Source organism: Vespula vulgaris, chromosome 7 (genome assembly GCF_905475345.1).
Source record: "Vespula vulgaris chromosome 7, iyVesVulg1.1, whole genome shotgun sequence".
Classification (NCBI taxonomy): Eukaryota; Metazoa; Arthropoda; class Insecta; order Hymenoptera; family Vespidae; genus Vespula; species Vespula vulgaris.
In genome coordinates, this window is record NC_066592.1 from 7,964,463 (window position 1) to 7,982,286 (window position 17,824).

The window sequence follows — 17,824 nt, forward strand, 5'->3', positions numbered from 1 at the left end:
GAGAATCAAATAACTAAAATGATATATGGTGTAATTAAAATAACACTCGATTTAACTCAAAATAAGATTTAATCTTCAATGCAAAAGAAATTATTTAGTTTACATAAATGTACAGGGAATTTTTTATTTAAAATAAGTATTTAAAAAAATATAAAAATCAAACATGGTTCATATTACGTTAGAAGTATGATAAAATCATTATGAGATTATAATATTTTTCTTTATATAAAACATGGTTTATACGTTAAGATAGATGTAGGGATGTGAATAATTATATACATATGTTTAACTTAATCAAATTCAGTCATATCTTCAAAAAAATAACCAGGTACTTTTTTATAAGCTAAAATAGCAAGTCTCGTATGGTAAATCCCAGGTATAAACTTCACTATTCCTATAAAAATCAGCAGCCATATTTGATCAGAATACTGAAATCGAAGCAAATAGATTGTATGAAGAGAGTTAAGGCTATTTTAATAATACTTTATAATTTGTTATAATTTATAATCTAGTAAACATAATTATCCGTAAAAATATTATTTTTATATCGATACAATCGTTATTATAAAACATTGAGACGAATAAAAGGAAACTTTACCTTGGCATCAATGTACCCACATACGATCAAACTTGCCATTATGAACAGAATAAATCCTTCCGTAATTAGAATAACAGCTAACGAGATGGGTTTCCATGGTATTTTCGCCGGTGGATTCATAAACTATAAAGGGGATGGTTAAACATTAATAGGTGTAAACCTGGATTACCTTCAACATGTTATATTTTAATTTACAAAACCAATAGTCGTAAACTCATTTAATCGGGTGAACTTATTTATTTTCCTTTTTTCCCAGAAGTCTTCCAACAGAAAATATTAGAATATCCTAAACCACTCAATCGAATAGACATTACTCATTTACCTGTGAATCTGCATAGTCGTCAGTTTCAGGTAGCAGTGTATAATCTACGTTGTTAAATCGTTTATCTCCACCGCCTTCTTTTCCAGACATGCTCACATTATGAACAAACTCTATAATGACAAGCCAAAGATCATTCTTTCATGATTGACAAAACATTGAATCTAATGTTGTCTTTAAACCGCTTCTGTACATATGATTTAATTTTATAAAAGCTTTAATATTTCCTAATATAAAACTTATCAAATATAATTTTTACATCTAATTTAGAATATTATTAAAACGTTTACCGCAACATCGCCAATGTGTACGTACATAACTCGTAACGACCTATCCATTTATTTGTGATCGTCAATGATGTAGTAAAACGCACATTGCACAGTTAAAGCTTGTCGATTATCATCCATGTTCATAAAAAATTATACTCCTTTCGTGAAATCGGCTTTGACGAGTAAACATTACTGCATAATACATTTCTATTCTCTACGAATTGATTTTTCCTTGTACGATAATAACTATAGCATGGTTTTATTGAAATCGTGAAATGATGGAAGAAAAAGAAAAAAAAAATAGCTTTGAAATAATAAAAACGAGGTCAACGTAAGGATAATGAAATATTTACAGGTCGAGACTGTAATCGCGAACGTATTTGTGTTCTTAAAAGAAAATACATAGTAACGTACCGTTTACTACAAAACTATTACAATAGAAGTCATGTGCGAAAATCAATAAAAATCTAACGATCTACTTTTGTTGTACGTCATGTCTCGTACGATTTGATTTAATAAATTTATAACTATTTTTATTCAATAATGTTTTCGTTATTGTTAATGCTATGAAAAATTACAATTTTATATATATATATACACACACAAATACATTATATATATATATATATTATTCAATCTTCGCGTTACATTATCCGTTCGATGAATTGCGTTGACAGATGGCGATTGTGTAACACCAATACTGGTGCTGCCACCTTCGTAACATTCGAAACTAACGAGCGGGAATTTGACGTAACGTTGTTTCATCGAAGAATGTCAACGTCGTTATGGTCTACGAAATGTAACGATCAACGACACTGTCGTATCTTGTAAGTTGAAATTATTACGTCTTATCCAATAGAGATTGAATCGTTTGAAGTTACTCTTGAAATATTTTACGAGCTATTTCAAGCAATCTTCGCGCTAATTAACACGATCGTCATCTTCCAAAATAATATAACGTATTCGTGTTATTTAACAATCGAAGAGCGTTTGTAGAAAACACTGTAAGTGTCAGAATCGAAAAGAGTAAAAAAGAAAGAAAATGTGTTTTCAATTTTCTTTCCTTTTTTCTTTTCTATCGCATAACCTTTTAAGCGACAATGGGAATACGACATGAGAATTAGATTTTGAGTACATATATTTCGTTAATGTAAAAAGTTACTAATAGCGTTAAAAGATGGTATCACCATCGTTACGTCCTCGTCGTTCCTCGAATAAGTTTTGTTTCTTCCTTCTAAAAAAGAATTAGATTTCCGATACACTTCCGAGTGTTTTCTACGAGTAATACCCTTCAATTATTTAAAAATGGCAGAAGACATATACCTTTCTTGGCGCAGCTCTTCCACATATTGAAGCCTAGTATTTAATCAAAATGAATCAAGTATCGTTCTTCTTCGAGCGGCACGTAAATCGATGTTATCAAATAAACACGTTCCTTTTTGAAATAGCTATATAAATCGTCGTTATATACGTAAGTCAAAATAATCAAATTCTTTTTCCAACTTTTCTCTCTCTTTCTCGTTTATTACCAACAAATCTCTCAGATAGAAATAGACTTCTTAAAAGAACTTTGACCTAATTCGAGAAATTTCAACGATCGTATACTACAAGTAAATTCGAAAGATTTCAATTAATCGTTTAAAGATGCAAATGTATCGTCCTCTCTCTCTCTCTCTCTCTCTCTCTCTCCCCCTCTCTCCCTCTCTCTTTCTCACAGTTATATTTCTTTTACAGATGCTTGTTCTCGTAAGCCGATCAACGATCCTCGAAAGGTGTTATCTTCGAATTCGTCCTTGATCGAAATCCCTTGAAGGAAAAAGCACTTCAACGGGGCTCTTCGAAATATGCGGTCCTCAACGTTCCTTCATAACGCGTGAGAACCTTAAATAGATACGATTAACGACTACGTATATAGCAAACGAAAATAAGCGAAAAATCGCGTCCGTCCTTCCACTAATTTCGCTGGAATCGATCTGCGAGAAGGGTCGTCTAACGGTGCGGAGGCTGTGAACGGCAGTGCCGGCTGATTGCAGAGAAGAACCACGACGCATAACCGTCGCATCGTGCCGCACCGAACGGATTCTGATTCACCCTAGGATACGTATACCCGAAACGAAGCTATATATAGGGTGCGAACGAACCATATAAACACGTGACTTATCTCTATTCGAAACTAACAAGTATTCCGATATTTCTCTACTTTTCTCTTGAAGAAACTAGAGCCTGAAGAATATCGGTCGTTACGAAGGGATATGAAATATGCTTTATAGATTATAAATTATATTGGACGATTAATTAAAAAAGAAAAAGAAAAAAATAGATAAAACGATAGATATCGAAGTCCATCTAGGTAGAATATGAAATCGTGCGAACGATTGATGGGGTAACGTTACGCTAGTTACTATGTATTAATAAAATTGTAATTTTGAGATCATTGACCGGTCGACGATGGTTCGATTGGATTTTATGACGTATCAAATTATATAAATATATATATATATATATATATATATATATATATATATATGTATATATACGTGTAAAAAAACGAAATCCATATTTCACGTTAGAACGTAATCGTAGAATTCATTTAAACAAGTGTGAAGTGTTATATTACATCTGTCTTTTTAACGACTTACTTTCTACCATACATTTCGTTTTAGGTAAAAGAAAAAAAAGTGATTCTAAAGGGTGTTTCGCGAGATAAATACGACACTGTTGAGAAGGAAACGCATGCGCCAGGACGACCCGTACAACGGACAGTGCTCGGAGGATGGCGGTGAGCCAGGGGCGGCAGTGCGGGTTTAGGGGGCGGCGAGGGCGGGTGCCTCCGTTGAAACAACCCCTTGACAACAGGCCCGCGATCAGTCTCGCCCTCGACGTGTCACCACTGTACTGCTCTCTCTCTCTCTTTCTCTTTCTCTTTTTCTCTTTATATATATATATATACATATATATAATATATATATATATATATATATATATATATATATACATACATACGTATATATTTCTCTCTCTCTTTCTCTCTCTCTCATTCTGTCTTTTTGTCTTTGAAAGAACAGAAGAGTCGCTTTGTGATACAAGTTCTTTTTTTTTTCTTATCCTTTCGTAGGAACGTTCCTTGAAAGGGGATCGATCGATCGCGAACGTTCAGGATCATTACACGTATCTTCGAATCTCTTACTCGTTCGCGTGCCGTCGGTGCTTCGTGGTGCTTCGCCTGCTTTAGTGTGGCACCTCCGTAGACCGTCCCCGCTCATTCAGGTAAATCGATAGTACATACATATACACGCTTACTTTTCTTATAGGAAAAAAGAAAAAAAAAAAAAAGAAGAAGAAGAAGTGTATTTCATTGGCCGTATAACTCAAAGATATCGTTCGTGTTAAGCAGTGAATGAGGAAGATAAAATTATTCGACGATTTCCCGGGTCAATCGAACGCCACGTAATAATTTCATCTTCTTCTATATCGATCTGAATGTTTCACGTACACGAAGAGACAAGATTCGCTTCCTTTTTATCTATTTTTTCTTCTCTTTTATTATTATTATTATTATTGTTGTTGTTGTTGTTGTTGTTGTTGTTGTTGTTGTTGTTGTTGTTATTTTTGTTATTCTAACGCTATTATTTTTATTATCGTTATCGTTATCATTATTTTTATTATTAATGTTATTATTATTAATATTATTATTATTACTGTTATTATTATTCTTAACACACAAGTGTTACAAAGAGATCAAATAAAACGCGCGCGCGCGCGGCTTTTCAAAAGGATGAAGGTATGCGATCGGAAAGCATAGTGCTTCGTTGTTGTGACATCGAGGGGATGTCTTTGGATTATGGTATTAAAGCTATCTGTCGTAATACTTTAAAACTTAGAAAAGGTCTTATCGAGGAATCTTATAAATTATAATACGGCTCTAATATTACTCTCTTCTTCTTTTCTCTTTTTTCTTTTTTATATCTATATGTTGACAATAATACAAATTAGACGTAGATAGAAATCTGATAAAAATTAATTACCTTCGATTGCTAATTCCATCATGATTATTAATTATTTCAAATGTTATTTCAATTAATATATTTTTACATACCTTACGATTGATTGAGTATTTATTACAATTAATTGTTGTTACGTTACGAGATTAAATTTCATGTTCCATATATGTTATTTGCGTTAATATAGATCCTGTGCAATACCTGTTGACAATGATTACGATAAATTTTTAAACTATCCGTTAATATCGTACAACGAGGCAGACGAATTAATCGATACCATAATTTATTTTTCCTATAGCCTAGCGAAGTTACGTTGACGTTTCTGATCATTCTAATATCGATTTTATGTGATAAACATTTTTTTTTTCTTGTATTAATATAAATTACAAGGAAGAGTATCGACTGTAAAACTATGCGTATTATTTCCACATTATATCCCCACGACTCGTGGATAGTCGGTAAATTGGAAACCTTAGACCAACTGCTACTGCTGAATCTGTTTCACAAAGTCTACAATGACCCATATAACACGATCGAACTCTATAGAAATCGACTTAACTTTAATAATCATTACGATGACGACGACGACGACGACGATAACAAATAATGAGAAAGTTTGAAAAAAAAATGTAGAATCCGCTGAAAATCCTAGTTAAATAGAAAAGAAAAATTATTACATTTCCATTGTTTTATCTATTAAAAAAATAACGATATTATACTTTTGAAATTCAGAGAAAAGAAAAGAAAAAGAAAAAAGAAGAAAGTATTATCCATATGTAATAACGCTTTTCGCTTTTGATTACAATAGAGAGCGTATAATAACAATTTTCACTTTTGGTTAGAATTATGTGAAATCAATTTCGATTTTATAAATGTGAACGATCGTAATGAAAGTATTCACGATAGCTTGGAGTTACGTCATTGTGAAATCATTTGTAGGATTTATCGTAACGAACAAAAACATTTCTTCGAGTTCGAATGAATGGTAGTCTTTATCGATGCGTACGTTAACCCACGTGTATCTGATCATATGCAAACTGTGCTACTCAAGCAGCTTTAAATAATGCGTATGCAAAAGGGAAAGTATTATAAGAAATAAGATTGATATATATAGGTACTTACATGCGTACTTACAGGCGTGTGCTGAGTAAATGATTTGATGCGTGCGTACGTGCCGGCGAACATCGCATGAGTACGATCGTGTTTTCATTCGTGCTTTGTTTCATATTTTGTTTCTTATCGCGTTAAAGGTCGTGATTATCAATGTTTATCGTGTTAGTCATAAGGGTCAAAAAGGACTGTCGTCGACGTTGTCGATCGAAAAAGATATTTTTATTTATATTTTCTTTATCCCATATAACCATAGTAGTTTGCTAATTCGTTAGATCGTTTGTCTGTTTCTTTTCTTTCTTTTTTCTTTTTTTCTTTTCTGCGTATTTATTATCACGAAGTTTATTTCAAATCGCAAATCGGGTTCGTGTACTTTCTTTAAATCTTTATCACCCTATTATTATCCTACATACACGAGTACATAAAATGAACGTGAGGTATAAATGTATATTTTCTATAAATGAAAATCGTATGGTCAAGTATTCTTTTATTTAATCAACGATAATTATTCTTTTCCATCTTTCTTTCTTTCTTTCTTTCTTTCTCTTTCTTTCTGTAATATAAGTGGTCGGTATAAATAATTAAGTGTCGGGGCTACGTCTGGGTCGCGTCTAGGTTTATTATAAATACTGACCGTATATATTTAAAATACCGACGAATTATTACTGGACTTATATTTTCATTGAAATACTAACAGTTTTTAGCGTTAATCGTTGTAATACTCGATCACTTATATTACGTATCGATATTTTTATTTACGAATACCGAACATTCACTTATTAAAAATGTTTCAAAATACCGATTCGAATAAATAGAGAAGATTTGATTTTATTCGACAGAAGTAATAAGAAAATTGCTCGGTACAAATGGGTGCTACGCATCGTGAATTAGATCAATTCAAATTTGAATAAGAAAACGTACGGCTTGATTTTTATTTTTCAATCCAAACGATGATACCGTAATGAATTGAAAGACTTTCTTGGTAAATGTAATTCATTCGATTCACGAGTACAAAAACCACTGTTCGGTTTGAATTTGAACGATATTACAAAATCACTTAATCAAGATGGAAGAATGATATATAATTTGAAAGCTCAATTATCCCGTTATTCTTCATTTCAGTATGGAGTGCCCGAAAGTAGTGAAACGAGGTCGTAATTTTCGTCTGCTTACGGAGGAAGAGCAGCCGGAGCTTCTCGACTTCCTTGGAAAACACTTGCCCCTCTCGTTGAAGGTGTGTGCGTGTGCGTATACGTCACAATATATATATATATCTCTACTTCAGATGGAGGATAAGGATACATCATGATCGATCTCATCGTCGAAGAAAAGAATGTCGAACGTAATTACTTCCAGAAGGATATATAGAGAGAGTCTACTTTTAAAGTATCGCTCCTCGCTGTTAGCGTTCAGGAAAATGGATTTCGTGAAAAAGACACGAAAGCAATGAAAAACAAAAAGAAAAGAAAGTCGAAAAGATTCCGAAGAGTATCAAATCATTTTACGAGGATCACAATTTTTCTATCGGCTCTTGCGAATTTGTTTGTCTCTTTCTTTCTTTCTTGGTTCTTTTCTTTTCTTTTTTCTCTCTTTCTCTCTCTCTTTTTTTTCTTTCTTTTTTTTTTTTTTTTTTTTGACGGAAAGGTAACAACGACGTGTGTTTACCCCGCCCTAAAAGTATAACGAGTTAACTGCATCGTTGTAATCTACTCGAAATGTCAACCGTTAGGTTAGGTCAGGTTCAAGGTCATGCGTGATACGCACACTACGGTGATCTAAATCTACATTTACCATGTCTACATATGTACATACGTACATGTATATACATAGATACATATATACACACGAACATGTCTTAACTACTTGTTCGTGTCCATGAAAAGCTACGTACATGTCTATCAACGTTCTCATCATGTTAGAAAGACCGACGGCGAAGCGACGCGACACGACACGACACGACACGACACGACACGACGCGTTCTTAGCGTAACATAGAGGTAGACTTACGGTACCAAGGAGTCGTGAAAGAAAAAGAGAGAAAGAGAGAAAGAGAGAAAGAAAAAGAGAGAGAAAGAGAGAGTCCAAGGTCAGGGTCATGCTCTCGCACGCGGCTCTCCTCTATTCGCGAATCGCCGCAGTGCCGATCTCGCGACCTCGACTTTAGCCAGTTCGGCTTAATATTCACCTGCGCAACACGCTCCTTTCGAAAGATTCGGATCTCTCCCACTTATATCGGGGCTTCGTTTCCTTCCTCTTGTTCTCGCACGTTTTCTTCGGACAGACATATTTGTATGTATATACGTACATACGTACATCATACGTAGACACGTATATACATTTGTACATATACGAAACTCTTCCCTCTGTCATTTAAAATATTCGCAATGCCACCACAGCAAAACGATTTAAAGCGACTTGGAACGCAACACTCCAACGACAAAGCGTCAGAAGGAAGAATCTTCATGAGTATCCATTAAAGTTCACCGTTTCCGGATTCTTTCACTATTCATACATATACGGTTCGTCGATCGATTCACTCCTTTTAATTCCAGACCAAGCGTAACCCGTTGACGTAAGCGATTCACAGTATCGTCCAAAATCCATCTCAATTTTTCACGGAAACTTTTAATAATTGGCACGACAATAATTGGCGCGGTTACATACGATCGTATAATATCCGTGGGAATGTAAATTTATCTTTCTTTCCTATTTTTTTTTCTTTCTTTCTTTCTTTCTTTCTTTCTTTCTTTCTTTCTTTCTTTCCTTTATTCGTTTATTTTATTTTATTTTTTATTTATTTATTTTTTTTCATTCTTTTTTCTTTTCTTTTTTTTTTTTTTTATTATTGTTACGGACGACGAAGAACGTGTATAATTGTCGCGTATAACAATCTGTCACGTGCAAAATTTATATATCTTTATGAAGCCGGCCTTTGCTTATTTTATTGCGATTTAACAAATTCGATATTATTATAAAGGATGACTTGGAAAAAATCTATTACGAATGACTTTTTGCTTCTTTTAAGTGGACATTCAATTTTTAATTGGTTACATTAAGAGACTCTCTTTCTCTCTCTATCTCTCTTGTTATACGTATGCATCATCATTTTGTTGACTCTTCCTCATAAACATCTAATTCTTCATTGACAGAAGATTAATTAAAGAGAAAAAGAAATCACTTAAATATTCTCTTGTTTTCTAAACTGTTATTTCGAAATCGTATAAGAAAAAAAAAAAGAAGAAAAATAATCGTGTAAAAAGAGAATTAGGTATACATATATATATACACATATATGTATATATATATATATTTATTTATTTATTTACCGTAATAGATCGTTAGCCAATTGCGTATTTGCGCAATTTTTTGAAAGAGAAAAAGCAGAAAAAAAAAGAAAAAGAAATACGCGTTATTAGTTCATCGTTAGAACCAATTAACATATATATAAATAATTAACATATATTTAATATTAGACTTTGGAGAGTTTATAAAATAAAACGAAAAAGTTTGGATCGTTGAATTAGATGAATTTTGAAATGTTTCTCTCGAAAGTTGTAGACTTTCAATGATGGGTTTGGTCCGTTCTAAAGTCCATCGATTCGACCGTTGCGAGAACGTAAAAGCGAAGGCTTGCCTGCTTCCGTACGACCTTGACCCTTGAATATCCCTCTCGCATGTCGCGAGGATACGAACTCCCGATTTATTTCCAGGATAAAAATTAAACGGACGTAATACGATCGAGACGAAAATACGGTTGAGCTTTGCGGTTAACTATTTCATCTATCATGACGATTTAATTCATTTGGAAGTGTGTGTATCGATTCTCGAAAAATAGAAAAAAAAGAAAGAAGTAACAAAATAAAAGAGAAAAAAAAAAAGAAATTTGGGAAGAAAAAAAGAAAGAAAAAGAAGAAGAGAAAAAGATACGCGATAAAAATCTTATTTCTTATTCGTTATTATACACGAAAACCAAATTTTATATGAATGTCAGGCTCGTCGAATTTTACTCGCATATAATGAAGCGTGATTGGTAATAAATTTGATAATATTGCTGGCTGTCGTATTTAATAGTCTCTTATACTAGGGCATTAACTGTATCAATGTGTCAGTGCATGTGAGTTTATGTGAGCCTACGTGTATACGCACGCGTACGTGTATCTACGTAAAATAAATAGAAGTTTTATTCTTTTTTCTTTCTTTTTTTTTTTGCTTTTTTTTATGCATAGATTATTAATGATCGTGTTTCTACATAATGAAATAAGTATAATGTTATCGAATTATATTAACTTAATTGAAAATAAAAGAAATATTTCCAAGTGATATGTAATAGATATGTAATAGAAAATAATTGAATAATTATATCTCATATTATATATAATGAAATATGATATATGCAATATTTTCTTTTTTCGTATAGTTATTAAAATTGCCTCGTCAATTATTTTCATTTTTATCCATTTACAAATTGATGATCGTAATAAAGTTTTTTAGCTCGTTTTACATTTATATAATATACTACTATTCTTTTCTTATCGATCGATGTCAAGGATCGAGTAAAAAGAAGATTATTTCATAAAATAATTCATATATTGTTGGTACACGTGGACAATATTGGATACGTTAAACACGTGTTGGTTATTTTAAGATTTAACGTGTCTTAAGTCATCGCCTTCGGCCAAATCCGTTTTATTTACATCTTCGTTAAATATCTTTCTTAGCTCTTTTATTTTGATTATTCGCATTCTTGCGTTTTACTCGTCGAATTAATTACAGGATCAATTCAATTTAATTTGAAATATCATAACTGTTATGCGTTTAAAGTGAAATGACATTCTTTTGTACGATTCAATGAGTTTTTTTTGTCTTCCTTTTCTTTTTTCTATCCTTAACAATCGTCTTTCGTTTTGCAGTTCCATCAAACACTGTTGACCTACATGAAGGACAAAGTATGGGAATTCTATTTTTATGTGCCAAACGAATGGCCGAACGTACAAATATGTCTGCACTTCCCAGGAATGACACTTTCTGTAAGTTTAAACAAAATTTTCTTTCTTTTATATTTACACACATACACACACACAAAACGTACGTACGAATCATTGTCAAAATTCTTTCGCTCGTGCATCGTTTATGAAAAATCGTATGAGATTACGAAAAAGGAAATAGAAAAAAAGAAATACGCATATAAATGATACAAACACGAGCCCATCAAATGATAATATCGTTCGAGTTTCGTGCATTCTTCCAAAAAAAAAAAAAAAAAAAAGTAAAAAGTAAAAAGAAAAAAGAAAGACGTTTGCTAGCGTGTTATAAATTTCGTTTCTTTCCTGACATATGCTCTTATATCCTTACGTCGTGAAGTAGAAACCGATTTAAGCAAGGACGATGCAATTTCAATTGTAAATTGTAAAGCGATGACATCCTTGATTGAATATACATATCTATAACAACGATGCAATAAGACAAACACTGTGAAAACGGGCATTCAATGCCGTTTTACTAGTTCGCTTTGGATTGTGTCTGGAAACGACGTATTTTAAAAGAGAAATAGACAGTCGGAGAGAAATAGAAAGAGATAGAGAGAAAGAAATAGAAGTCGAGAGAGAGAAAGAGAGAGAGAGAGAGAGGAGGGAGGAATAGGTTGAGTAGGAGTTAGGGTACACAAGGATTGGCCCATATTCACAATTGGCCCTTCGCCAAATTTTTACTTCGTCCTCGAATTTGTCTTTCCTCTCTCTCTCTCTCTCTCTCTCTCTCTCTCTCTCTTCTACTTTCACCTCGATCTTCTATCCAACCACCGTTGACAACCGTTAATTTTATCTTGAATTATATTTGCTCTCTCAGTAATTACTCCTTCGAGTGTCCAACTCTCTCTTTTTCTTTCTCCGTCTTCTTTCTTTCTCTTTCTAAGCAGACATTCCGGAGCCAAAAAAGTCTGCTAACTCACTATCAAGGTTCTTTACCATATTACTAAAAAGGAATAATTTTATTAACGTTTAAATATATTATTTTTCAGCCGCATGGTTTGGTCTATGAAAGCGTAGGGGTTTTCTGTCCTAACGATCAACTGGAACAACTTTATCTATTGCGTGACGAGGATATACTGATCGACTGGTCAAGGCCTCTTTACATTAATTTCGTTCACATAAACATCGCTAATAAACTGGTAGAATTCTATAAGAATACCGGTAACGTCGACATGGTGATCGTCGATGTTTGGGCTTGCGAAGATCCACTTCTTTTGGATCAAAACGAGGAATCGGAAGAGGAGAGTGATCCGGACGTTCAAGTATTACCATTGAAGGCCGAACATGCTGAAGGAATTTACGAGCTATATCCCGCTAACGACATAGAAAGTCATGAGGTCTTTTTACGATTGATCAAGACCTTACCTGCCGGCGGTGTATTCTGCAAGGAGAGTTTAGCCGCTTGGATGGTGCAGTCGTATTACGGTGCTATGTTCTCGATGCAAACCAAGCCCGAGTATCGTAGGAAAGGTTACGGGACAAAATTAGCAAGGTAAGAGTAATTATTTAAATAGAAATTAAATCGGTCCATCGATATAATCAATCGAAAATTTATTCCATTTGACGAATTGATAATTATTAATTAATTTTAACAAAAAAAAAAAAAAAAAGAAAGAAAGAAAAAGAAAGTGTTGTTATTGATACGGAGAATACAATTTTTCTATTTCTCTTTTCTTTTTTTTTCCTTTTCTTTTCTTTTTTTTCTTTCTTTTTTTTCTCGAAAAAACCTTTTGTAGGTACCTGACGAAGCGCGTAGCCGAAAGGGGTTACAATCCGTTCGTAGTTATACGTCCGGAAAACGAGGCCAGCCAGAGCTTGTACAAGAAATTAGGTTTTAGGAAGCTATTTCAAACAGTTCGTATGATATTCACGCCGTTGTCGTGGCAAGAGACGGAAAACGAAGCTAGCAATATACTCAGGGAGAATCTGGAAAATGCGGTTAGACAACTGAACGTTGAACAAAGGGTTATAGCAGCCCTTCGTGGCGATGAGGATAACAGTGTTGCGTCAACCGAAGTACAAGAGGCCGAGGGTGAAGAAACGATACGAGAAGGTGGTTCGGACTCTAACGAGGAAGCTGAAGTCGTTGTAGAGGAACCGGAAGATGAGAGTTATGCTCGGGACGAGGAAATTCTTGAACCTATCGAAGAACAAGAGGAAAGGATAGAGGTTACTGAAGAGAAAGAAGGTGAAAATGAAAAACAAAAAGATGTCGTCGTTGTCGAGGACACCGAAGGAGCGCCGAACGTTGACGATAGCAACGAAGGTGATGGTGGAACGGATGTCGCGAACAACGACGATTAGATCTGTTGTTTACGATTGAAAAGGAAATAACAAAACAAAACAAAAAATAAGAAAGAAAAACGAAACAGAAAAAAAATTAACAGTCCACGCCTCTTGTCGTTCTTATTTACTCGAAGATCATTCCGTTTTGTGGTTAAGACGGCACGCGGGATAAACGCGGATAAAATATAATGTGTTCGTTTATTAATTTAAGAGATATCTTTGTTCTTTTCTTTTCTTTTCTTTCGTTTCGTTTCGTTTTCCTTTTTCTTTGTAAATTTTTCGTCAGATCAGTATTGAAATCCTATTTATATATTTCGAGATTATTCATTGTAATATTTATTTATTTTTAATTAGGTAGGAACGAACACGTTATTAAGTCTTTTTAACATACCAATGACGTCCTCTTCGAGTAATCGGTACGACGAGATAAAGAAAAAAATAAAGAGATATTTTATGAAATTTCCGCGTTTCCGCACCGAGCTCGCGCGAGGTTTCAAAATGCGTGCGTACTTGCGTATATATGTACGTCATATACGACGATTTTTCATATCAAATTCTTACGAGGAAAGTCTTAGAAGATAAAATAAAAATCTGTGTAAAGGTATCGACGATTGTAAAACCTGTTCTTAGTTTTTTTAACATCTTTATATGATAACATCGACGAAGTAATACACAGTGATATAGAAAAATTTACAGTATCGTAATATCGCATCGTTGAACGAGGAATACGAATTAAGATCAGAATATGTATATATATATATTAATGTAATATGTATATGTATATGTATATATATTACATAGTTTTATTTTATAGTTGACGCAAAAAAGAAAAGAACCACACATGTGGTAATCTTCGAAAACTCGCACGGGTATTGATCTGTGATTATAATTTTTTTTATTTTACATTTTATTATTTTGCGTTCTTATTTTAATTATATATAAAATAGAGATAAATGTTAGTAAAAAAAAGAACCTCGCGCGATCACGATACGCTTCCCTTTAACATTACGAAATAGATTCGATTCGCTGTGTCGGTGCAACCGATATTAGAAATTATAAATAAAACCAAAAAAGGAAAAAAGAAAAAAAAGACAAAAAAGAAAGAAAGAAAGATTAAAAAAAAAAAAGAATAAAGTAAATAGATAACTAATTATAGAACGATCGCTTTTGCACGGCATTGGCGCGAGCGCGAGCGATTTGAGTTCCCCAATCGACCGACAGAGAGATAATTATATAAAATTATATATGTATATATATTATATATATGTATGTCTATGTATAGATATATATATATATATAATTTTATATCGGCTGATACAACCAAACTCTTTTGTAGCATAGGAAGAATTTTCGCACACATATGTAACGTACTAAAGACGAGCTCGAGAACGTATCGACGTTGTAACTTACATTATTTATTCTTTTGTCAAATCGTGACAATGACAATTAAGTCTCCATTGAACGATACTCGAGTATCGAGATTAGCTCGGTGCACCCTCGCAGCGAAGTAAATAGCGAGCGACGACTAATGATAATAATATTAATTTGCGGCGACCATAGGATTAATATTATTATTGATAGAGCATATTATAAATATATATTTATATATATATATATATACATACATATATATATATAAATACCGCGCAAACGGAGTCTTGGACGCCTCGGCTCTATCCTTCGAGTTCCTTATGACCATAGATAGCTGCAACTTGTATAATTTTGTCTACAAGATACAATACAATATAGTCATTTATCGAGTATGGTGGACGGAATTGTAAAGGAAAAAAGAAGAAAAAAGAAAAAAAAAAAGAAGAAAAAGGGGAAAAAAAAGAAAAAAGAAAATAGAAGAAAGAAAATTGATGAGAAATCAGGAGGGAACGGAGGGAGCCGAGGGGACTGTCTAAAAGACTCCTTCAAGGTCCCCCTTGAAAATCCCTCCTTTATTTTTGATTTTCGATGTCTCCGTAAGGGGGGGCCAGCTGTGATACTTTACCCAATTCCACTTCCGCTCTGGTCGTGGTACCGAAGAACTTTATCTAGACAAAGAAATCGCTCATTGTGTTAGCGAACGAAATGCCACGTAAATTCCATTCGTATCGACGATAATGTATGTCGCGACATATGCTTATATATAAGATATACACATATATATATATAAATGTATATATATATATGTATATATATGTATGGAGAAAACTAATGAATTAAGAGAAAAACACGGTATCAAGATTTTTTTTCGAGATGGAATTCGCGAGCACGTTCGAGAAAGAAGGAATTGATAATTACGAGAGACTTTGATTATCGTCGTTATAAGATCGTGTCAATTACAATCGAGAAAAAAACGCGATTTATTCTTCCTTCTTCTTTTTCTGTTTTTCTCTCTTTTCATTCCTGTTTTCTTTTTTTTTTTTTTGTACTTTTTCTCTTCGCTCTTGCACACAATTCCGCCTTTACGACGGATTTACATATACGTATACTTTATGCACATGTTACTAAATATCTTGGAATATGGTGATATATGAAATAAGAAAGAAAGAAAGAAAGAAAGAAAGAAAGGAAAAAAAGAGGAAAAAGAAACTTAAAATAGAAAAACGAGTTTCTCGTAATTATCACGTAGTATCTGTCTCGGTTGTATCTACGGTTGGATTCTACGAATCTTTGTCTAACTCGCTTAAGCTTTTATCCGAGATATTTCCAAAGACACTTAATTGATTATATTTACGCACAAAATGCGTTTACAATTTGACACGTTCGGCGCATTGATTTATCGCGCGGAAACTTTCCAATTTTCAATTTTCCAAATCTATCTGCGGAATCATTTGAAATATCTGTAACAACAACAAACAATCACAACAACAACAGTAACGACAACAATAACAACAATCTACGTGATGAACTCGTTATTATTGCGAGAAAACGGATATTGTATTCGTTCGAAAGCGTATTTTGTGGATTATGCGAATGCGACAACGAATTAATTAATTACTACGATTAACTTTCTCGTCTCAGCCTTCACTTTAAATCCGCTAGCCTTAGCCTAATCGGTGTCTCTGGTAAATCAGGCCTACGAAGGTCGGAAAGCGGCATCCACGTTATATTTTCTTCAACACTTACCTGTTCTACACACACACACACACACACACACACACACACACACACACACACACACACATATCAGACAAAAATACGTACATACACACATACATACGTACAAAATACAGACAGATAATGCATACACACGTACAAGTATACAGATATGCACACTTGCACAATGCGATTACATTCAAAGAGAAAGAAAACAAAAAAAGAACAAAAAGTAAAAGAACAAAAAAAAAGAAAAAGAAACAAGACATTTACTCTATCTCTGTTTCTATCTTCTCCACTATCTTCACAGAACAGCTCTACCCTTTGTCGCAATAGGATTCTTCTGTCTGGAATGATGCGAGGTATCTTTTAGGTAACATGATTTGTACGCATACAATTAATCTAACCCACTGCGTCCGGAAATAATAATAATTATAATTATAATAATTAATAATTAACAATAATATTAATATTAATTAAAAAGAAAAAAAAACACAAAAAAAAGAAGAAGAAGAACATAAGCTGAGACATCGTGGAAATTGATACAGAAGTAGTGCTTTGAGTAATAAATAATTGAAGAAAAATATGCAGATACTACCTCTTTTTTTACGAGTGAACCAAAAAAAAAAAAAAAAGAAATAAAACAACCAAAACAAAACAAAAAAAAAAGAACGAAACGGGACGTAATAAAATAAGGAAGGAGAGAAATAATAAAAAGAAGAAAGGAAGAGAAAGTAAGAAAAGTAAGAAAAAATTATGACCTTACAAATTCGTTTATTATGCGTTCGATTGTTGTACAATGTTTCGTTCGTTTTTAAGCGTGTGATTTCGATCGAAGGAACGTGCTGATACGTTGCAGAAAAAAAATAGAAAAGGGTGAGGGTGAGAAATAGGGTGGGAGATATTGGGAGCTAGGGAGACAATTTTTAGAGACTTGACATGTTGGGACGATCGTTAAATCGGGTCGAGAAAACGCGTATGAAAAAAGAAAAGATAAAAGAAAAGAAAAGAAAAGAAAAGAAAATGGCGCGCATAAAAGCGAACCCTAATCACCACCGCTTTCTCGTGCTTGCACAACAACATGTAGTTTGGTAAGCGAATAGATATTGTACTTCCGACACACTATT

At 33.4% G+C, this 17,824-nt stretch overlaps 2 protein-coding genes across 6 annotated transcripts; one reads left to right on the plus strand and one right to left on the minus strand.

The window, feature by feature from the left end:
• Window positions 1-50: 50 nt before the first annotated feature.
• On the minus strand, window positions 51-3,244 carry LOC127065436 (transmembrane protein 230). 3 transcript variants are annotated; one of them, XM_050997772.1, is made up of 5 exons: window positions 2,510-3,244; window positions 1,233-2,420; window positions 921-1,030; window positions 599-721; window positions 51-428 (listed from the first exon to the last, which is right to left on the minus strand). In XM_050997772.1, the coding sequence occupies exons 3-5, from the start codon at window positions 1,008-1,010 to the stop codon at window positions 291-293; spliced, it is 351 nt and encodes a 116-aa protein (XP_050853729.1). In that variant the 5' UTR covers window positions 1,011-1,030; window positions 1,233-2,420; window positions 2,510-3,244; the 3' UTR covers window positions 51-290. The 3 variants fall into 3 exon arrangements, with proteins under 3 accessions (XP_050853729.1, XP_050853727.1, XP_050853728.1); XM_050997770.1 differs by lacking the exon at window positions 1,233-2,420 and having other exon boundaries at window positions 2,510-3,243; XM_050997771.1 differs by lacking the exon at window positions 2,510-3,244 and having other exon boundaries at window positions 1,233-2,488.
• Window positions 3,245-3,740: 496 nt separating this feature from the next.
• LOC127065430 (uncharacterized) lies at window positions 3,741-17,283 on the plus strand. 3 transcript variants are annotated; one of them, XM_050997756.1, is made up of 6 exons: window positions 3,744-4,078; window positions 4,302-4,453; window positions 7,420-7,531; window positions 11,208-11,324; window positions 12,314-12,816; window positions 13,061-17,283. In XM_050997756.1, the coding sequence occupies exons 3-6, from the start codon at window positions 7,421-7,423 to the stop codon at window positions 13,626-13,628; spliced, it is 1,299 nt and encodes a 432-aa protein (XP_050853713.1). In that variant the 5' UTR covers window positions 3,744-4,078; window positions 4,302-4,453; window position 7,420; the 3' UTR covers window positions 13,629-17,283. The 3 variants fall into 3 exon arrangements, with proteins under 3 accessions (XP_050853716.1, XP_050853713.1, XP_050853715.1); XM_050997759.1 differs by lacking the exon at window positions 7,420-7,531 and having other exon boundaries at window positions 3,741-4,078; XM_050997758.1 differs by lacking the exons at window positions 3,744-4,078; window positions 4,302-4,453 and having other exon boundaries at window positions 7,420-7,541.
• The last annotated feature ends 541 nt before the right edge of the window (window positions 17,284-17,824 follow it).